The sequence below is a fragment of the Chanodichthys erythropterus genome, chromosome 15 (genome assembly GCF_024489055.1).
Source record: "Chanodichthys erythropterus isolate Z2021 chromosome 15, ASM2448905v1, whole genome shotgun sequence".
NCBI lineage: Eukaryota > Metazoa > Chordata > Actinopteri > Cypriniformes > Xenocyprididae > Chanodichthys > Chanodichthys erythropterus.
Window position 1 is genome coordinate 1,350,555 of NC_090235.1, and position 22,866 is coordinate 1,373,420.

Sequence of the window (22,866 nt, forward strand, 5' to 3'; positions counted from 1 at the left end):
GACACACTGAACGGTAAGGACTTGGGTTGTTTTTGTACTATCGAACTGACACGTTTAAATCAAATTGGGATTGATTGTCTGGATGATTCTGATGTTGTTCCTGTTGCTGTCGTTATTGCTGTTTGTTGTCCACAAAGTTATGTCTACTGCTGTTCCTTGAAAACTGTATATGACCGCAGTATGTAGCCTAAACGTTGCAACAATTGGTTATGTCTTGATTTAAAAAAAACTTGCTAAAAATAGAAAGTTGTTTATTAGTATTTTCCTATTTGGAATAGGGTTGCATAAGCTAGCCTATTTGTATTTGAATAAGCAGCTATGTGAGAGGGTTATACAATCATGTCGATGTAACATTTTGTTTCTAGGCAAGAAATGTGGTGTGTGGTCCTTGTTTCAGAAAAGTTTGAGGTTTCGAGTAACCTAATAATCATTAACATAAAAAGCCTAATAATAATTGCAATAACGTTAGGTCATGTTCTTAAAAAGAAGTCTAAGTAGAAAAATGAAACGCTTCCACGAATAATAAATAATAAATGCAGTCTTTATTTTAAAGCTTCTTATCTTTAAGGACTTGAAAATCGTCGTACGAGTGCTAAAATGCATAATGAGATACATGCCGTCACCTGCAGGACAACCGCAAAATTACACCTCAATTTAAAACAGGCTATAGCCTTCGGTAGACTATTCAATGTGACTTTAAAATCATTCACATTTTTATTTTATTTTATTTTATTTTATTTTATTTCATTTTGTCTATTTATTTTTATTTCAGCACGTTATAAACACGACTCTTAAAGCAAGCAAAGCGTAGAAATCTTCCCAAACGCTGTGGAGAGCTAATATCTATCATCGGGAAAGGGCATCTATGTGGTGTTTAAATTATATAATCTATGAATAGAAACGAGTGCAATTCATAAGAGTTGTGCATAATTGTATAAATCTTCAATTGTGAATGAATAACGAGGTAAATAGAGGTACATCTAAACCACCACTAGATGGTGATCTACTTTAATGGCTGCACAAGCAAAGGTTCCAAAACAGTTTTTGCTGTGATGCCATAGAAGAATTTTTTTTTTCCCCTTTTCCCCAACCTTTCAGTGAACAGTTCTTAATAGAAACATTTTTTTTCTTGTGTGAAGAACATTTTAATAATTTAAAGAACCTTTTCCTACTATAAAGAACTTTTTTGTGAAATGGAAAGGTTCCATGGATTTGTGTTCACTTGTTCAAGCTGTTGTAACATACTGAAATGTGAAGTGAAACGGCAAGGAATCTATCTAGATCCTATAGGATACAGCTCAAAAACGTTAATATTCATAGCATTAACAGCATTACCATTATACAGAGAACAGTCTTGTGACAGGTTGTCGGAAACACCTAGAATAGCCTACCAGTATGTTTAGGTTTCTTGTGTAGCCACAATGTCACAACTTAGCCTACATGTTGACTTTCGGAAGAATAAATAGCCTAAAATACACATACAATATAAAAAGGCCTATGTTTGAAATAATTATTTCATATGATTTCATTATTATTATTATTATTATTATTATAGGTATTTTTTATCGTTTTTTTTTTGTTTTAGTGTTTTTTTTTTGTTTTTGTTTTTTGTTCTTTTTAGGTAGCAACGTTTTCGCGCCACATTTCACAGTTAAACCAGCTGCTTTATCTCTCTACCACATTTCCATAATTATAGAGGCTAAGCAAAATGAATCCGAAGTTCAACCAAAGACAAAACAATGTCTGGTTTCTAGATAATTAGCTTTTCTGTAAACGAATCACGACCTCAAGATAATTGGAACTGTCTTCATTCGTTAGCCTATGGCACCGGACAACCAGAACGTAGGCCTATGTAGGTGCTGAACTAGAGCGGAAACTTAAACAACTAGGTGGAGTCCTGAAGATATTCGCTTGTCATCTTATCAAAGTAGGCCTAAACGAGGTTTTATATTATGCATAATGACTTTGAAGCTAATCTAATGAAAAAAAAAAAAAAAAAAAAATGAAGTTTTTAAGTCGAATTTTAACGATAGAATACAATATATTCTTTATACATATTGCGAGGTTTTCATTACTAAATGATTGTTTCTATCCAATGACAATGTTTCAAAAAGCGTTTTCATTCAAAAATGCTTGACCAAGTGCCAGCTTTGTCACCGCTTAGCTCTTTTCATCATCATAAGCTCCTGCTGTTATTCCTCCGGTACCTCAGCTTGTCAAGGAAACAGGCAGAACACAGGAAGTTGAAATTTAGTCTGTTTTTATTTTATTTTATATTTTAGTATCTATTTAGAGACATTTTCTCTACAAGAAACTGTAATTTCCAAGTGAATGTGATTATTCTCAAGGCTAATTATATTAGACTATAGATAGGGCTACATTTTCCCTCTGAAGCCATATTTATTAGTCAGAATATTTGACACATCAGTTAGTCAGTCATTTATTCCCGTAGGGAAAGTATTTGAATCACAATCACACAGAAATCAAAGAATCATAGTTGGCATATAAGCTACAAAGAACAAGTAAAGTTAAGTGAATTTAATTTTTAACCATCAATTAACACTATTAAAAGAAGACAAAAAATGATTTTAATGACTTCACGCGCACAGTTCAACAGTCTAACTTCACACACACACTCTCTCTCTCTCTCTCACACACACACACACACACACACACACACACACACACACACACACACACACACACACACACACACACACACACACACACACACACACAGATAATCATATTTTAACCGTATCATTTCCATATGATTTTGTTATATAATATACTGTAATAATTAACGATGATCATGCACCATATATTAAAATTAGATAATGAGCGTAGGCCTACATATATGACCGAATAACGTAAACCCTTTATTTGATAAACCACAGTTTATTTTCCTTATATGCCTTATTATTTTAAGTGGGCGCTATAGACCTAAGATTCAGATGGTATTCTTTGGTAGGCAATTATAATTTTATATCCTTGTTGGTTGATTATTTCAAACCTTTAGTTGCATTTGTCTTTGAATCTACTGAATCCATTAGACATTGTGGAGCGTGTTTTGTGTGCAGGTCACGGTGCATTGTTTCAGCAGATACAATTTTTCTACCGCAGAGTCGTTACCCTCTGAATGACCCCATCGCGTGCTCGCCTCCAGTCTGATGGTTTAGGTAGTCCCGCCTTTAACCAGAGGGTGGCGCGCGGCTACAATCTTAGGCCGAGCAAACAACAGCTAGTTCGGCGAAACTCTTGTTGCGCGCTCCCGTGTCCAAACAATTCCACCCTGATTTCCTGCTTACGCGTGAGTTTACCGCTGGAGGTCACGGAAAAGGATTTACGACTGGTCAACAAAAACACGTGACTCTAAGCCGTACCCCATATTTGGGAGCCTACGTAAGGGAGCATTAAGTCTGTGTCTCACTCATTTCCATAATTCATCATAAATTGTGCAAGGGTGCAATAGAAGCTCAAAACCATCAAGCGATACAAATCAAACACACGGCAGCATAACACAAAGGTAGTTGTAGTAACTAAAAATAATTATAAGGTAATTGTCAACCAATGAGCTCTTATTTTGTGAACTCATTTTGCGGTCGCTATTCAAATGGCGCGGACTATCCCTTACATAACTATGGAGACCACAGCTCTGGCCAATGCAGAGATTCTTCGGGCATGCATTCGGGCAGGTATGCTTATGGCTACAATGGAATGGATCTCAGCACCGGGCGCTCTACCACCGGACACTTTCTCTCATCTGTTGAGCGAACTCAAAGCTACACAGACAGTCCAACTGCAACGCCTGTCCGGTACAGTCAACCGGTTACCGCGAGCAGCGCTGAGACTTCCTCTGACCCTCTCCCCTGCTCATCCTTAGCCAACTCTCCTGTCAGCGAGCAGTCACACCGCGCCCTGAAAACCTCTCTACCGAGCACCGCTGGCTCTGAGACCAGCAGCGTCGGGACGGTTCTCAATCGCGAGGACGTCTCTAAAGCGTCCAGCATTATGGAGGAAGAAAAGCCGCCGGGAAGTGCACAGACAGCCTCACAGAATGTATCCGAGGCGCCGCAGATTTATCCATGGATGCGAAAACTTCATATAAGTCATGGTAAACGGAAAACAAAGTTGTTTTTTATGTTTGTGTTCTGAATGTTGGACTAAGGTGTGAATGACGCCTTGTCAAATTACACAAATCAGATGAATGCAAATACAGTCGTTTACTTTGGTTTTGGACAGTTATATCGAAATATGTCACCTCCAGCATGCTGTCATGTTGTTTACATGGCTCCATGTCTCGGAAAATAATTTAAAATAGATTATTTTATTAAAATGAAAGAACCTAATTGTATTATTAATTGCCCTGTCGATTATCCATTAAGGAACTGACTGTGTTATTAAATTCATTAGGCTATATAAAACTCATTTAATTTGAGATCATGTAAAGAAATGAGACGAATTAAATGTTATGCTTTCTGTCCTTAAGAGCGTGTCACGCATGCAAGTTGATGCATGTCCTTTCAACCATATTTTGTGTGTCGTACATTACATAATATGTATACATTAAATTAGCCTATAAAAGTGAAAATGTCACACTTTTGTGTATAACAGACAGTTTGGCCGGACCGGAGGGGAAAAGGCCCAGGACAGCCTACACACGCTTCCAGACACTTGAGCTTGAGAAGGAGTTCCATTTCAACCGATACCTGACACGTCGCCGACGGATTGAGATTGCACACACGCTCTGTCTCTCAGAGAGACAAATCAAAATATGGTTTCAAAACCGTAGAATGAAATGGAAAAAGGACAACAAATTGAAGAGTATGAATATGGCGGCTGCAGGAAGCGGATACCGTCCCTGAAAATGTGTTTATAATGTAAATGTGCATATATAAACTAAATCTGTTAGTGTTTCAATGTGTGTGTGTGCGCGCACGCGCGCGCGTGTGTGTGTGTGTGTGTGTGTGCGCGGGTGCGCGTCAGTTTCCTTAAAGTGTGATTTACAAGGAGATGAAGGTTTTTCCCATTTCACAAAAGAACTTTCAACTGGTCGTGAGAGTTTTGCGCCCTGTGTGCGGACTTTGTCAGAATAAGAATAGTAATAATAATAAAAACAATTCCCCTCCATGTTTTCATGTAATGTTGCTAAAGTGGATAAATCTTTGCATTGTCTTAGAAAAGCCACATGAAGGTCTCAATTAATATAACACGTTTTGACGTAATATGCTTTATGTTTCTAAGGTGCATTGGGTAAGGCAACCTAAGTAGCCTATTTAACTCTTGCTAAATGAAGCATAACTTAAATACGGTTTTGTTTTGGGGTTTTTTGTGTGTTTTTTAAATGTTTTTTGGTTTGTAAATATGAATTGATATATTTTATGTATTTATAGTAATTCGATATCAAATATCGATTGTATTTAATTCATTGTAAAGCTGAAGTAGAAGATCTGTTTTTTTTCGTGTCGTACTGTCATCTTTGTGTAGGTATTGATAAAATCGTTATGTTCAGACTTGTCCGTATATTTGTCGTGTCCTCATTTTTATAGCCTACTTGAATATGTTTGTGTGTTTTGCTCAAATGTTCAACTCGAATTATTTAATTTACCTTCTCGTGAAATTTGAATGATAACTGGAAGTGCAGAAAACAATGTGGCCAACGATAAATGCAATGTTCATAACAATAAAGTTTTTACCTAAAATATTAGATCTGATTGTTTTTTCAGGTTTGTCCCATAAGGGTGTGTGTGTGTGTGTGTGTGTGTGTGTGTGTGTGTGTGTGTGTGTGTGTGTGTGTGTGTGTGTGTGTGTGTGTGTGTGTGTGTGTGTGTGTGTGTGTGTAAGAGACAGACGTATAAAAGTCAAAAACTGCTGTGATTATTAATGTGAGGGTGAAAGTTACTGAGATAAAACTGTAAAAATACCACATTGCTCTTTCAAAACTTAAATAAAAGGTTTAGCAAGACATTTTTAAATTCTAGTTTGTTTACAGCAATTTGTTTATGTCTTTGATTTGAGTGGTTCAACAGGTATGAGATACACTAATCACTACTTTACTCATCCAATGTGGAAAGGGCACTTATGGTCCCCTTGCCAACTTCTCAACATGAGTATGCGTCCACGCCCAGTGTCTCGCACTCTTCTCTTCTCTGGAAATCTGAAAAGGGTTTTTAGCGGCAAACTTTACTAGACCCTTTGCCATTCTGGATCCGTGACATTGGCGGGTAAGATAAATAATGAGGTTTGGTCCACGAATTAGATCGTAAAATTCACCCGGAGTGAAACGGCAGATAGGCTCACTGGCCATAAAACAGTCACGTGGTGGCAATTAAAGTCAGTTTTATGGTTTTGGGGAGTCGACACTATATCGCATATAAAGTTTAATCGCACTGACGTCTAGCTTCGTTCCCTTTCTCTGCAGACCTTAGAAGTGTTCATTGACTGCTTACCACAACTTCTATTGACACACCAGATTGCTATGGACTGGAAACACGTCGACCGGATTCACTCGGGTGGACGAGTGTCAGCTCTTGGTAAGTTGGTTTGTTTTCTGTTTTTCGCTTTTGTTAAGAGACAACATTTTCTTTAGGCCCTCAGTGTAACAATGAGCAGAACATAAATGCACTCAGTTTAAACTGTTAATGAGGGCTTGTACTGTGAAGACCTGCTTGTCCGGCAGAGTGGTAGGGGGCATTGCTCTCTGACTGCTTCATTCCTACTGTAACATTTTCTGCCCTTTGCATCTATGCATAAAATAATGATTTTTAAGACGTTTTTGAAGACATTTTTTCTTGTGCAGCCACACCCTTCAGGACTTTTTGGTAGATGTTGATGCACAAATTTATCGCCTGTCTGACCTGCCTAAAAGTTTTGAGAGCGAGGATAAGGAGTTATTCAATCTGCCTGGCTTTCTGTCTGTCTGCTTGTCTTTAGCTCTCTCTTTTTATTTTCATAGGCAATGTTTACTTTGTAAGCAAGATCATTTTATACTCTCACTACGGATAATTCGTTAATCTGGATATTTTGACCAACTGGCAATCTTATGATTAAAAATGAGTAATTATTATTCGACAACATCTTATACCAACACTGCTGCTCAGCAACACTGTAGTTATCATGATCAACAATGCTGTTTTATTTTTATCTCAGTGGCACGTAAAAAATAAAAACGTTAACGCAGATGAGATGAGAAAATGTGCATAAAACATCCACATAGCCTACTTAAAGCGATGTGTGAGAATGAGTGGGAGATAGACAGAATTCGATAGACAATAAAGGAGAGAGAGGGACTGAAGAAAAATGTCTTTGCTCCTGGTTCACCGTGAGGTCAGCGGCGGCAGGAAGATGAATGTGCGCACGCCGTAAACCACCAGCAGAGCTCGCTTTTGGCCAAGTTCAGTGTCACCCGCATTGGCGCCCCTTATCCCTATAAGGATAGAAATGAGAGAAAGAGAAAGAATAATAACTCCCGCATGCACCTTTAATTGCAGGGAATAGAAATGGTTCACAAATCTTGATGCAGCATGGATATCAGAAGGATGAAATTTATGGCTACAGCAGGCCAATCTGTCTGCAAACATAACGGTTGTTTGATACTGTATTAATAGATTTGGCCTAATATTACTGGTCATGATAAATTGAAGCTATAGGCCCAAAAGTTGTATGGGGAAAACAATAGCATAGGAGAGAGAGAGAGAGAGAGAGAGAGAGAGAGAGAGAGAGAGAGAGAGAAGGGGAGAAAGAAAGTTGATGAGCTCGAAGGCTTGTTTGTGTCCATCTGTTTATTTGTGCTTGTTTGTCTGAGAGAGAGAGTGAGATTGTAAAGGTAGGGGGAGGGCCGGGGTCAAAAGTTTACTGCAGAACAAGTAGCTGTCATCTGTTCTTGTAGAGCGCAGTGCCACTTTTATAATGGCACAAAAGATGGAATAGCTGTGAATCCCGTGAGTTCTGGTCTAACCTCGCGATGAACTCTGCAAGCTGGGTGACCCTTGGTTAGCATCCCCAAGAGACTACCTCCTCCGCCTATGCCAGAGATTGAGTATTAAAGGGTTTTATTAAAGGGTTTGATTGGTGAATTTCCTTTGAATAAATCGCACTTGATGACCAAATGTTCTACTGGACATTTGCATTTAGGATTGATCATATTTCTGCACTATACGCATTTCTTTGTTCTGAAGCGTTGATTTCTCTTTGTCTGGACTCTTGGAAAACCAAACATGTAAGTTTAATTGAATAAAAGAAAAGAAAGAAAAGAAAAGTCATACAAGGAAAATAATATGTCTAGCAACATTTACCAGTAAAACGAGGCCGATGTGGTATTGAGATTTGTAATAAAATGACTTGGAAATGTCTTACAAATAATTTTATTTAGTACTAACCCCGTTGAACGCTTCTCGTTTTTGGACATGCGAAGAAGCGTCGACGCCATATATATGTTTTGTCTATATTTCTGTGAATACAAACAGAATAAAATATGCCACAAATTTGGAAATCTTTATTGGATCTCTTTGAATCTGTTTAATGTTAATTTTTAAAAGAATTTCTTAAAGAATGCAGGCCTATATTTTGTGCAAAATCTGACCTTTCCGAAAAAATACTAATTTTGTAATAGCCTGCAGAAAAATGAAACAAAAAATGGTATTATAAATTAAAGCTGTATCGCACAGATTTATATCGGAGAAAAAGTGTTTAATGAAAGTAATTTCGAATAATTTTGTCCAAGGTTGTTAGACAGTTTAATTTACGGGTCTTACCTCAGATTTACAGAAGACCCGATGACACTTGCTATAGCAAGTATATTCCCTTTAGGAGAGCGGAGCTATTTGTTACATGGGGAAGCACTATGGAGGACTAACTCTGTAAATATGGTTTTGAGTTAAAAGTCCAATTACAGAATTGCTCGCGATTGAAATAATTTTGAATTTTCATTGTATTTTGGTTTCAGCCAACTTAAGTTCAAAACAACAACAAAACGGAATATTTATGTTGGAATTCTGTACTTAAATCGTAAATTGTAATACCATAGTATTTTGTCAAATCAGTTGTCAGTTGTACGTATTAAAACTTTTTAAACAATTAATCAAAGTATGTTTTAACAGAAAATTTGAACTGTTTTCAGAACAAGGGTATTTTTAAGTGTTTAAAGTGGTGCCATTTTTTACAATCTGTTGGCGAAATGTATGTTAGCCTACATTTTACATTTTTCGTGTTTAACTAACTGTTAATTTGTTTAATGTTTAAGCCTCTTTATAGCCAATTTATTGTCAACCTCTCATTCGTAATACACCGTTTCTAAAATTGACGTTCAGTACCCTGAGAGATATATTAATTGGAGTAAAAAAATGTGACAACTAACCCCGGTCTCTCTTATTTTTATTTAATCCATATAAAGAACTATTGCAGTTGTAACATTTAAATATGGTTAATCAGAGTTTTCTTGCTTCTGATCCTCTAATAAATTGTTTGTTTTACTTGCTTTAAATATGTAAATACTGCAGCGTGTTTGATTTTTAGGCCTCCAGTTTTGTACACAAAGGAGAGAAGTATATAATGAATAACAGACGACACGATATAATTTTATGTGGCCCTCAGAAAACTAAAGACTTGGCTTTTTTGCTCGTTTTTTAAGCCTTACAGTTCAAAGGCTTTAGACGTTAGCAATATTCATTTATCAATAAGTTAAAGCAAATAATACAACAACATTACAATAACTTTTATAATAATAATTATTATTATTAAATATGTGGTTATAGTGAAGTTGAAAATAAAGTTTTATATATATTTGCATTTACCCCGGCCTTGGACTTCATTTATCCCCATAGGGCACAGGGTCCTTCTGGAGATCGGCATATATATATATATATATATATATATATATATATATATATATATATATATATATATATATATATATATATATATATATATATATGCCGATCTCCAGAAGGACCCTATGCCCCATGAGGATAAATGAAGTCCAAGGCCGGGGTAAATGCAAGGTCACTGCGTCTAACAAATATGAAAATGTCACCTTTTCAGAGGGCACGCCTTGTTGTTTAACAAAGACTGTCAATGAACAAGATTAATAAGGGGCGAAATGGACACTGAGTCATTGAGAGGTCAAACCGAAGTTATCTCTGTGTAGCTATTACAGAAAAGTAGCCAGAGTGGTTCTGAAGCTGTGAAACCTCACGTGTCTCACATAGTTTAAATACTAACCTAAAGCTAGCTTGGATAGCCTACTTAAGCAGGACTTTTCAGTTCAGGGTGGCTGTTGAATCACTACATGGAACTATTAAGGATAAAGAAACATTACTTGGGAGCTACCTGTCGCAAAAGGGATGTCATTATTTTCGTTTATCTGGGCAGCGAACCTGTCTTATCATGGCTTCAAGGTCAGGGATACTATTTTGCTCACGAATTTATACAAGGTAGGCCTTCTCATATTTTAGTGTTCACATAAACATTGCAATTCAACAAGTCCAATAGGAATATGGTATTGATATGTTATAAAGTCTGTCTTTGTAGTGCATTTCACAGAAAAGCGGAAACAGACAAAAAATGTCTCAATTAACATTGAGATGCGTTTAGAGATAGAGAGATATTTCAAGACCATATAAACATGACATTGCAGCACATTGTTTTAACGGTTTTGAATTATTTTTATTACCACTGAAGCAATATTCATACAAATATAACTCCAGCATGACTGCTGAGTATCGCAGTAAATTAAAAGCCAGCTGCAATAAATGCAATTGATACAATTGATAAGTAGTGGCTGCATAATACAAAGTCAGTGTGGGTTTGTTGTCATTTGTGTTTGGAGTAGAAGGCGAAATACAATGTATCATTGTGCGAACACTAAAGTTCTTTACAAGATGTCCAGTTCAGTTTAACTAGACAGTATAAATTATAAAATATGACCAACATATTTAATTTTGGGACATCTGTGAAGGAAAGTTTTTTTTATTTATTTATTTATTTAGATTGTATTATTATAGATTCTTTAGATATTTATGTAGACTATTTTTGCTTTTAATGAAGACGTGTAAGATGTTTCTTAATTCGGTAATAACAGTCATTTCAAAATCAAAATAAAAAATGTGTGCATCTAAAAGGCTCGTGTAGCTTTGATTTCTTTTTCTTTACTGCACACGTTTGGGGTTGCTTAAACATTGAGCAAATCGTCTAACTGATGACATTTCGTAATAATTTGAGATGCCAATGGTAGAACCCCCAGAAATTTTACTGCGTCTGTAAAAACTGTTACAAAAGACGTGTGGAGTTATTGGTTGATGCTGTTGCTGGCTTGAAAATAGTCTTTGTCCTATTCATTAACAGGTGCATAGTCACTGTGAGTATTGTTGCTTTGTGAAAGTGGACGTGGGCCTTCTTGATGGTTCTTTTGAGGAACCTTTAGAAATTGGAACGTCCCTGGAGGGTACAAAACTGTAGTTCGTGGTACACAACAAACGAGATTTATTTTTTTTTACATTTATCATCAGAAAGGGCATTAACACTGGAAGGGGATGCTTTCGTGGTAAATCACGTCCTATGTTGCACTCAATTGTTTATCACTGTATATCATGCATTTTAACAGTTCGTATATATTCAGCCAGCTGTTTTGTTTTCCATACAATTTATATGGCAACTATATCGAATTCATTTCTGATATTTTAATTCAATAACAAAAAGAGACGCATATACCGCTCGAACCCATTTTTGCTGTGCTGATGCCTGGCCTGCTATTGGTGCTTGTTTACACGATGCCCACAGGAGGCGCTGATTGGTCGCATTTCTCACGTGACCGACCAACTTTGTACATTTGACAGAGGAGTAGGTGGGTTTTGGAGAGATCAGAAAAACGACAGCACGATAAAAATTAGAATTGTTGCACTTTTCAAATTAATGATCATGAGTTCCTACTTGATCAATTCAAATTACATCGAACCTTCTTTCCCACCCTGCGAGGAATATCAGCAGAACGGATACATGCCCGTGTCCTCTGATTATTATGAGCGGCCGAAAGACGCGGGCTTCCCCCATCACGAGGAGACATCATACCCGCGATCAAACTACCAAGAGCCGAGCTATGATTACGGTAATGTGTCAACCAACGGCCTCAACGATTTCACCGACCGTCATCACGCGCAACCTCAATCCCTTCCGCAGAATCATGGACCCCGCCTCACCACAGAGAGCTGTGCTGGTTCAACTGCGAACAAGGACTGTAGCCTCGTGTCAGAGGCTCTCCCAGGCGCACAGAAGGGTAAAGAGCCGGTCGTGTATCCCTGGATGAAAAAAGTCCATGTTAATACCGGTAAGTAATGTGCACGGGCAATAAAAGCTGTAGGAGCCCTATGGAGGGCATTTGTCGGAAGGCATGTAGGGAACATACCCAGTTGTAATTGCTCATTTAGAGGATTTACTGCCATCGAGATCCCGGTGATTAGGAGTTCTCGCAAATTTGATTTCCCTCGATGTTCCGCCCGGGCCATTTGCCTTTTGTTTCTTATGAACCAAAAGAAAGTTTATCGTTGACCATATTCACACCAAACAGGCCTTTTAATTGAGCTATTTTCCCATAGGCTTTCACTCATGTTGCAATGCTACCAAATTATTTACATCAAGACTGCGTGTGAATCGAATGCTGTCGTCGGAGAACGACGCGTATCCATTGTTTCATACTCTACTCGTTTAGTGCTCTTCAAAAAATTCAGTAAGTGTACTAATTATCCGGCATCTCACTTATACCTGAGAATGTCAATAACACCTGCTTGGTTGTGTGTTTATGTGTTTAGTGACCGCCAGCTACTCTGGAGGAGTGCCCAAGAGGTCTCGCACCGCCTACACGCGCCAGCAGGCTCTTGAGCTTGAGAAAGAGTTCCACTTTAACCGATACCTGACTCGACGTCGACGAGTGGAGATAGCGCACACAATGTGCCTTTCTGAGCGTCAGGTGAAAATCTGGTTTCAGAACCGCCGCATGAAGTGGAAGAAAGATCACAAGCTGCCCAATACAAAGATCCGTTCCTCGAGCTCTGCGCCCTCCAACCATCACGTGAAAACGGATGCCACTCAGCAGCAGCAAACGCTGCTTCCCACGCCGTGTTCCTCGAACCTATAGTGCTAGAAGCAAATCGACACAGACGGAACTGAACAAGAAAGAAGAACACATTGCAGTATTAGGATCGGAATTTCACAGGGTCACTTTTTATTCAGTGTCCGACGAGGCAACCTAACTTCGCCTTCCCAACCTCTTCCTCCACTCTAATTTGAGCTGGAAATCACATCCTTCCTGTAAAAATAGTTTTTTTCTCCCTTAAAGGAACAATAGTAGAATGTACTTTAACTTGGACAATGGACCGTTACGTTTTCTGTCTTTAACCGAGGCATACCGAGTCTTGTTTGTGAAGATCAACGCTATAGTGATGCGTGTACCAAACTGACATTTTAACATGAAGGCACAAGTATAGGAACAATCTTCCTGGAGTAGTTATCTTATTTGTCTTAGTTCCATATTTTAGTGTATTGTTAACTGTATTTACGTCATCGAAGCTGTGAATATTCGTGTATTTGGTTATTTGTATATTGGTGAATGATGTCAAGTTGTTTTAGTAAGCCTGTATGCAATTGTAGGCTACCCGTGGAAATAATAAATATGACTTTATTGTGCATTATCCCTTTAGGTTAATCCATAGAAAGGACTAAGGAGGTATTTGTTATTTAGTTGTTTCCTGAAGCGTGATACCGTTTTATTCCAAGTATATTGATAATCCATAACAAAAACAAAACTTTATATAAAACTGAAAGCAAATTTTCGTATTGGACTAAAAGCTTGCCTCCGAAATTTGTATCACGTAGATTGCGAGACCAATGCTGTTTAGACCAACGGTTTAGTTTGGCTTATTTGATTTTCAAGACATTAAAACATTATATAAAAAGGTGCACTTTACAAATTTAATTACTTCACCAACAAGCATATGACGTACATAGTTTTTATTTATTCCAGTAGGCTAAAGTGTTGTTGTTGTTTTTTTTTATTTTTTTTTTTTTTTTATATTAAACCGCCATACGCATAATGCCATACATTATGTGCTATATTAGTGTTCCTTTAAGCTAACTTGAAATACGATAAAACGTTACAAAATACCGGGTAGATGAGCTTGCATTGCTGTTAGTTGAATTATATGAATTAATGCAGTAGTTTGCAGTAGTTCTTTCTAAGTATCCAAACTGTTAGCATATTGTGACCAAATCCCATGAATTTGTTGTTTTAATATTATGAAATTAGACTAATTCGTGATTGCACTTAATATAGCCTATCACTGATAATTTCAATACAAACAGACCTAATTTGCGTATCCAATTTGTTTTTTTACTTGTCAGGACAATCTACTCTTAGAGTTAATTTGATGTCCAGTTTAAAATTCGATCCTAACTATAGCCAATTCTGCAGTCACTTTCTAAAATCAAAATGTAGGCTATTTAAATAACAAATATCATTAACTCTTTCCGCCAGAGAAGTCTATTGAAATAAATTAGAGACGGACAGTAGGCTACTTACTGGTGTAAACTACTGCTGGGGTCAAGCAAAGGACACAGATGAGCTGTCCAATCATCAAACTGAAGCACTGTGCACGACCCCTTAACCTATGACCTCGCAATATTCAGCACCCTCATAGACCATGGTCCTTTTATTTCTCGAACGCATGGGGCAGTAGTGGAACTTGAATATGGCCTATTTGAACATCAAGGGGAGACCAAAACTGTACTCTGGGTTTACTTTGCGCCTTATTTGACATAAAATATGACTTAAATGGTCAAATCTACTAAATTACTCAAACTTAAACAACCCCTTCAAAGATAATCTAAATGGTTTATTATAACACAAGCTGTGAAATAGACTATTTAAACAGATAGAAGAAACTAAAGCAATGGTCTATAACTGAAGAATACTAATTTAGGGATCTAATGTGCACTCATAATAGCAATACACCAAGACAACAACAGCAAACTTGTATTTTGAATTTGAACAGCATCTAGCCTGGTTACGTTCTGTTTATGATCTGTTACGGTCTGTTTGTAGCTTTTGAAATCAGTACAGATGGACTTGCTTGTAAACATTCATATTTCGAAAGAAAAACCTTAAACTGCAGCCACTATGTGAGTCACAGTCCGTCATCGATTCAGATCTTGACAGACAGGAAATTTAAACTTCCATTATGACACTAGTACCTCACCTCTCAATCTACCATGCTTAAAATTTAATTGACTTGCTCACATGACCTTATTAAATAATAGATAGGCTACATCTTGGTTAGAAATAGACACAGGAGGTTCGGTAGGATTTTTCATTTTGCAGTTGACTGTCGACTTAGCGAGACCTCTCAGAACCGACCAGCTGCTCCTCTTCCGGTCAGTCTTCAGAACGTGGTTTTGGCGTAAGTAATCCAAGCTTTTTGAAATTTTGAAAAATAGTATTTTGAAGGTTATATATGAAAACTATGCAGCACATACAGGTTATATACAGATGCTGTTTGTACTGATATTTTTCATTATCCAACAATTTTGCCGTAGCGAATTTTCCTGAAATATTGAGATTTTTTATGTTAAGTGTAGATGGCAAGTTTATTTACAAACGTTAAATATTGAATTACTGTCATTTTAGTAGTAGGCTATGTAATGTTGCTATACTTTTCAACTATTTTACAATTGTAAACAGTGACAGTAAAGTATAATAATAATAATAATAATAATAATAATAATAATGTGTACTAGCTGTTCATAAGCCACAAAATCATTTCACGATGTATGTGTCAATGTATTGATTCTATCAAGAACAAAACATAGGCTACATTTACATTCAACAAACGTTATCCAAACGCATGAGTATACGTCCATTAGGCAGTCAAAGATCATTGCCGTGTTCACTGGCACCATGGTCAAACTGCTTTGAGCTGTACGTCATTGTTAGCTTTGATGATGACCACGGTAAATCCAAGGAAAAGAATTATCTTCGTCTGCGTGTGGTAGTAATCTTAGCTTGCTTTAAGAGCTCCAAATGTCAGCATTGAGAACAGATTTGTTCTGTCCCCTGGCGATACTCCACGATCCATTTAGAGTGAAAATACTGCCATGCCTGTTGGCTTCTTAAAGCCACTTTGAAAAGGGATAAATACTAAATTGTTGAAATATGTTTAGCTGGTCTGCAGTTAATAATTTAATGATAATAAAGTCATATAAAAAATAGGCCTTTTAAAAGAAGAAGAATATTTGCACCCTTTGTCCTGGTCCCGAATGGTTTGTTTAAAAGCGTTCATAATGCACTTTGTGCTCGGGTAAGTTGGATGGAGACGCTGAAATGTATAAATGCAAACAGACAGGCACCAGGGTCTTCAGCATGTTCGCGTTGCATCTCGTAACACCCCAGGGTCTCTAGTTATATAGCAGGCAGGTAACTAAAAGTCCGACTAAAGCGGTTTTCTGACTTTCGTAAGTCACACTTGATAAAGCACACACATCGTAGTAACTCAACTACATCAAAATGAAGATGTAGGCCTATTATGCATCGTATATGCACTATTCACTCAAAAGCGGACAGCGCTGGCCTCTGTCCAAATGTTCTTGTTGTATGAATGTGGTGCTAAAATGATAACATAGTTCAGCTCATGTTCAAATCTGAAAAACAGACAGAAAAAAAAGTTTGTACTCCTTCAAGTTATGGCTTTTGAGAGAACAAAGCATTGGTGCAAGGGGGAGAAGCGGTCCTGCCTGGCTGAGGTGATTAATTATCTACAAGGCTTCACCACGTCTGTTGGATGAGCTTTCAGTAAACACTCTGCTGCCGGAAAACAAGCACCAAATGGTGTAAAGAGAAGGCCTCTTTTTGGGACGGGTCTTCTTTCTTTTGTTTGTTGAGGTACAGACTTGATAGATCACTGCTCTATAATATATATATATATATATATATATATATATATATATATATATATATATATATATATATATATATATAACTGTAGCTACACTACGATGACTCTTGTTACTAAAGGTTAGGATGTCCACAATAGTAACTTTTAACACATACATATAACACATGCGCATTTGTATTTTTTAGTATTGCAGAGTTAACTAGAGTAAACTCTAGTTCAGAGAGAGCAGATGCTTGGTATAAGTCCGCTGATAACATGAACTTCCAACTTCCATTCACAGACTTGTTTGACTGCTACACCGTAATCACCGAGAGAGGGCCACCTTGCACACACGAGTTCTTTACAGGTAGGCTAGTAACAGTGGTATATTAGGTTTTAAAATATATAGTTGGTAGCAAAGGATGGTGTATTTTTAGAAAATAGTTAGAGGGCGGAAATTAAGGGAAATCTAATTTCATTATTATTATAATTATTATTATTAAGAAATAAGAACTCCAATTGTTATCTGCGAATCCATTTATTTCCTTTACCGTGGCTTTACTTTTAGGACATACCCAAAAACGAACCTTAACAAATCTCATTATAAGGTTTCAGCTAATCTAATTTATTTTATTTTATTTATTTATTTATTTTATTTTATTTTTTTTTGTCTCGTTAAAAAAAAGACTAAAAATTTAGACTGGAATTTTAAATTTCGGCTTAGTAGTCCTAGCACACTACTTCCATCCTTTCCATCTTTGTGATCCGACTCAAAGGGGACCAACAACAGTCTCTATTAATGATTCACAGATCAGAAAAGGTTTCCTTTTTAATAGACACTGGGTCACGTGAGTGGGGCGCATAATATGGTTGCGATAATATGATGAAGGGGGTGGATGGCATGCGAACCCCGGTCTGCTGCTGTGCTGATAGCGCTAGCCTACTTTACTAAAGTGGGGTTGGGTCATTGTGGACTTGCTGGAAAGCTGGAGAGATAGAGAGAGAGAGAGAGAAAAAAAAATTAAAAGAACGAAAGACCCTGGTACGTTTTGCGGATGATGTTATACAGCTGTCATGAACGGATATGTTTTTCCACACAGAAAAAGACAGAAAGCCCTGCGCACCATGAGGATGGATTTTATTTTGAGCTATTTCCGCTGATTGTTCATTACTCCAGTGAGTGTTTGCGCCTCAAAGAGAAGGTCAGTTACCCTACAATGGCGGATAAACATAAGAGAGAGAGTAGGACTCAATTTTATTAAAATAAACTCAACTTAGAGCATATTGGAGAATCAACTTTTATTCATCACTTAACCGGCACTGAAAAAAAACATTACAGTCGTAAATGTACATGTATTTGTGTTACATACATTTACATAAATGCTACATTGCTTTAAGCAACAGTTTACAAAACTAACATTCTTTAAAAATGGAAACAAAATTTGACTGAATTTTTATTAAATAAAATATAAAGTCATATAAATTAGAAAAAATCTGCTTCATTTCACAAAACCTGGGAAACAATGTTTATTATCAAGACCTATTCTGTTAAATAAAATGTAAATGTAAAATAAATGTGTCTAAAAAAAATGACTTTATGGGCTGTTTCAAACGTTTCAAAATTTGTCTGCAGCCCAAAAAACATTTTTTTTCTCACACCATTAGGATTCAATATTGTTTTTTTTTCGGAATAGAATAAAATATGTATTTTTTAAAAATGTGTGAATGATTAATGATAATATATTTGTATTGCACGTGGACTCAAATCGGTAACACTTGTGCGTAGCTCTCTAGGTTGTGAGGGTGTGTAAACTGGGTTTTCCCAGAAAGAATAAATCACCAGACAGCGAATAAAACTCAACAGAGCAGTGGCGGCCGGTTTGTTGTGGAGGCTCGCATGGGAAACGAGGATATAATATAAGGAGTATCATCCAGAAGCACGCTGCCGCACGAGGTCACGACGCTCGAGTCTTGATTTATGGGCTGGGGGACTAAGGGCAGCCGCTGCTTGAGAGCTAATGACTATTCGATCTAAATTCTCTCGGAAGGAAACACAAAGGAGGAAAACTCGATACTTTTGCTGTGTTTTATTGTATTATTTATATATATGATATTTCTGATGATACATTCTTATTTTCACACATGCATCAACACTTACCTTTAACTGTAAAAATACATTCATTTATTTGATTTATTTGTGCTGTTAATCTTAAGGTTCCCACCTATTTTTTATTATATGCATTTTATCTATTAGTAGTGAAATTAATAGCATTAGCAGAGAAGAGTCGTAAATAAAGGATTTTAATATTGATATTTCTCTAAAGCCTGAGTTGAATATTTTTTTAGCTTTTGTCTGTTGTTCATTTTTATACAAAGCTTAAGGATACGTTACTAAGTTCGTTTTCAGTAGTAATACAATTTTATTGATATCAGTTTATTATGTATTTGTGTCAGATATAAGTTGGAGTTGAAGTAACCATTCCTAATGAGTGCAAATGGATCTACAGTGAAAATAGTGCAACTCAGCTGAAATAAAAAGAAAAAAGTGATTATTGTCAAATTTACATTCTCATTTTAAAATAAAAAAATAACATAAATGAGTGGCAAACATACAGAAGCGAGTTTATTTTTGTTTAGAGATTATCAGTGCACCCACTGTATTTAATTAGTTTTTACATTTCTCCTGGCTGTTGTTGATATGAAAAAACACAAAACAAAGGTATTGTTATGAGAAAAGAAAAAATGACAATACTTTTATTTTTTGTCGTAGATCTCCAAATAAATGAATGTGTCCCATCACTAAGCCTGCGAGAGACTGTGTTTTGCTTAAGGTGAGCTCTCAATTGCATTACACAACTATCATGTCTTGCTATATTATTTACTGTCATTCAATTTATTTAAAGGCTTACACATGCTACATGCACGCATACACACACCTTGGCTACATGTAAACTGAAGTCCCATAATTTCTTCCTTTCCACGTTTCTATGGTGCAGTTGTCATTATAAAGGAGACCGCTGCAATGCTCTGGAGCTAACGTGAGAAAAAGGTTTAATAGGCTACAGATTAACATACGGATTGTTATGCTACATATTTTACTTTAACACACATCTAAGAAGTTAATTTGCAGTCATTTCAGATATATTTTAGTTATTTGAAAAAAAAAAAAAAATAATAATCTATTTATCATCCAGCAGTTTCCGCGCCATTAATGAAACCCCTTAGTCATCGTTTTAATGAAAGAAAAAAGGACACAATGGTGTAAATGTTCAAAATGCTGAAATTGTAGGAAAACCGCATACACAAGGATTTTCAAATCCCACTCACCAACCCACGCCGCCCGCTCTTTTCTCTTTAGCTTTGGCAATCTGTAATCCAGTGGGCCGAGCGAGAACAGAAATCTGCCTCTGTGTTTACTGCCGTGCTGCGTAAAGACATAAATCTTCTCGTCTGACCGAGAAAATACACAAGCTGATGTTGGTAATTCATTCGTATGCAGAAGAGTTTGATCCATAACCTCAAGTCCCCAGCTCGCGGCTCCCTTTTTTCTGCCTGCTACTTTGGAGGTCCAGGAATTGTATTACCTTTTTCTGTTTTGCAAAAAAAGAAGAAAAAAAAGAAAGAAAAGAAAAAAGAAACATAATTTACTTTTATTGCCAATAGTCCTTGACTCGGTCTTCATGACCGATTCTTTTTTTAATGGATGAGTTTACTGAAATGTTGCAGTATATTATTACTACTACTGCTGCTGCTGCTGCTACTGTTAACTACTAGCTACTATACAATTATTATTATTATTATTATTATTATTATTATTATTATTATTATTGCTGTTTCAATTTATAATCTCTTAAAACAATTTGTGATTAGCCTACTGTATTAGTAATTAGTAATTCAGCCCTTTTAAATCTAATAGTATTGCAGTTTTGAATTTTTTAATAACCAATACAATGTTGCTACGATTAAGGTTGACATAGTTTCTAACAACTAGTCTAGTTCTGAGCGTAATTACAGAGCTGTAGATTTTTATGAAGTTGTATATATTCCGTCCTGACTGTGTTCACAGGAGAGTGAAGCAGCTTTCTGTGCTTGAGAAGGCGCTTCATTTGCATAATTTTTCTTGTCTACGGTGACGCTCTGTTTCGAGGGAGTTCACTGGGGTGTGCATGAGTATGTGTTAACGTGCTAGTTTGTGCACGTTAGTGGTACACGAAAGACTCACTAGAGCGCAGCCCATGGTGGCATTTAGTATAGGTCTGAGAACACAGGCGTTCATTTAGTGGTATGTAATATGTGTGTATGTGTGAAGGTGCTTAATCTTTACGACCAGGGCACGAGACAACTTTCGTTATCTGGCTGCTGTACTGATTTACGTCAAAAAGAGAAAAAGACACAAGGAAGGAATTTGAGTCCTCGAGCGCGACGGAGTCGTAGCTTTACTGCAGATCCGTCCCATGACTCCTGCAAGTGCAGCTCTGGCTTTGTTGTCTTTCCGATTTAGCTTTACCCTGGACCGCTGTTTGATCGATTTCTGCCGCTGAATGAAAGAAGCTCGCGCCGTGCTGCGCGCTGCTCGTCAGAGAGGAAGGTAAGCGGGACAGAGGCAGAGTTCTCGCATGGTTGTTAAATGGCGAGTTTGTGATTTATGACCGCGCGACTGAAATCTCGGTTCAGGGAGAGTTCATACTCGCACATACACACACTCACTCACAGTCAAGCCAGATTCCTCCCGTGCAGCAGCTGGGTCTCCTGCTTTGTGGCTTTAGTGTCTTTTCTTTTCGTTTCCATGTGTATGATAGTGCCAGAGAGTGAATTATTGGAAGTCAAGCTATGATGGCTAATCTAGAAAATAAGGAGGCCTGTTGGTTTAGTTTTATGTAATTATGCGGTCTCATGGCATTTGGGCCTGATTTCAGCACAGTTATACCGCTGGTTGTAAAACCCGCGTGTTTTATGGTATTTTCTATTTAACCGAATTTTATTGGTATCATTTACCTATTATTATTATTATTATTACTACTACTGCTACTGTTGCTGTTGCTGGTATTGTTTGTTATTAACGATGATATTCTTGAAATAGTCCATGGTTTACATATTTTATTGTGCGCTCTAGCTCCTGATTCTTTTGGCTTTCTTTCTTGTGATTTTATCTTCGTTTTGTTTCATGTATAAAAGCATGTCGAGTTGTGGGATATATTTAATACGGTATTGACCTTTCAAAAATTAAATAGTGTTGAGCATTGTACCAGGCAAATGTAATTTGTTTCAGTGGTTACTTCCGCGATCTGCATCAGATCTGGGCCGTGGCGATAGCGTTTTCCCGGCTTGATGACCTCTCATGCATCCACTGATGCCAGTTATAATTATCCATTATTTTTGGTCGGCGAGGAAGAGTTTAGTGTGGTTATGGAGACGCGCGTCTGCCCGGTTTTTCAGGTTTCCTGCAACTTTCGAACCCAAACAATACACGCAGGGGCTTGAATTTATGTAGACTAAAATGTTATGAAACACCTTAAGAACTAAAAATCAGACGCAAGTATGTATGACCTTTGTTTAGATTTAAAAAAAAATGTATAGTCAATATTCAAATTAAAAGGCTAGAAAAATCAACACGATGAGGATAAAGTTCGCATTAAATTCACGGTAATGGTTGTTGCTTATTTATTGCTCTAACACTTTATTTCGGTTCACACTACTCATTTACTACGCAATGCCCTATTTTACTGGAAATATTAGTTTTATGTGCTAATTGATTTAGTTAGTTGATTTAGAGTGATTTAGTTTTTTTTAACATGTTAATATATAGCTTATTTTTGATTGGACAGTGGTCAAGTTAAATGTTTTAAGCTGCTATCATGTTTTCGGTTCTCTTCAGTTATGTTGGCTATTGTTGCAGCTGGCCATAAGGTAAGTGGTGACCGGCTCTCACAGTCTCGCCACAGTGTCAACTGAG

The 22,866-nt window shown here is 37.0% G+C and overlaps 4 protein-coding genes across 10 annotated transcripts in view; all 4 read left to right on the plus strand.

Moving 5' to 3' along the window:
• The window catches only part of hoxa3a (homeobox A3a), a 24,805-nt gene continuing 1,939 nt past the window's right edge, over nucleotides 1-22,866 (plus strand). Inside the window, exons 1-3 of one of the 7 annotated variants that reach the window (XM_067411726.1) lie at nucleotides 1-13; nucleotides 6,422-6,533; nucleotides 19,684-19,744. The gene's annotated coding sequence lies outside the window, so the exon portion shown is untranslated. Of the gene's footprint in view, nucleotides 14-6,421; nucleotides 6,534-14,605; nucleotides 15,444-17,214; nucleotides 17,281-17,500; nucleotides 18,116-19,683; nucleotides 19,745-20,942; nucleotides 22,821-22,866 lie in introns of those variants that run through there. The other 6 variants (XM_067411727.1, XM_067411728.1, XM_067411725.1 and 3 more) reach the window with 6 other exon arrangements.
• On the plus strand, nucleotides 3,033-5,784 carry hoxa5a (homeobox A5a). Its single transcript, XM_067411736.1, has 2 exons — nucleotides 3,033-4,114; nucleotides 4,615-5,784. Exons 1-2 carry the CDS (start codon nucleotides 3,571-3,573, stop codon nucleotides 4,863-4,865), a joined length of 795 nt encoding a protein of 264 aa, XP_067267837.1. The 5' UTR covers nucleotides 3,033-3,570; the 3' UTR covers nucleotides 4,866-5,784.
• Nucleotides 6,451-22,866, plus strand: part of hoxa1a (homeobox A1a) — a 27,604-nt gene continuing 11,188 nt past the window's right edge. Inside the window, exon 1 of the mRNA XM_067411734.1 lies at nucleotides 6,451-6,533. The gene's annotated coding sequence lies outside the window, so the exon portion shown is untranslated. The remainder of the gene's footprint in view (nucleotides 6,534-22,866) is intronic.
• On the plus strand, nucleotides 11,649-13,942 carry hoxa4a (homeobox A4a). Its single transcript, XM_067411738.1, has 2 exons — nucleotides 11,649-12,319; nucleotides 12,801-13,942. Exons 1-2 carry the CDS (start codon nucleotides 11,908-11,910, stop codon nucleotides 13,124-13,126), a joined length of 738 nt encoding a protein of 245 aa, XP_067267839.1. The 5' UTR covers nucleotides 11,649-11,907; the 3' UTR covers nucleotides 13,127-13,942.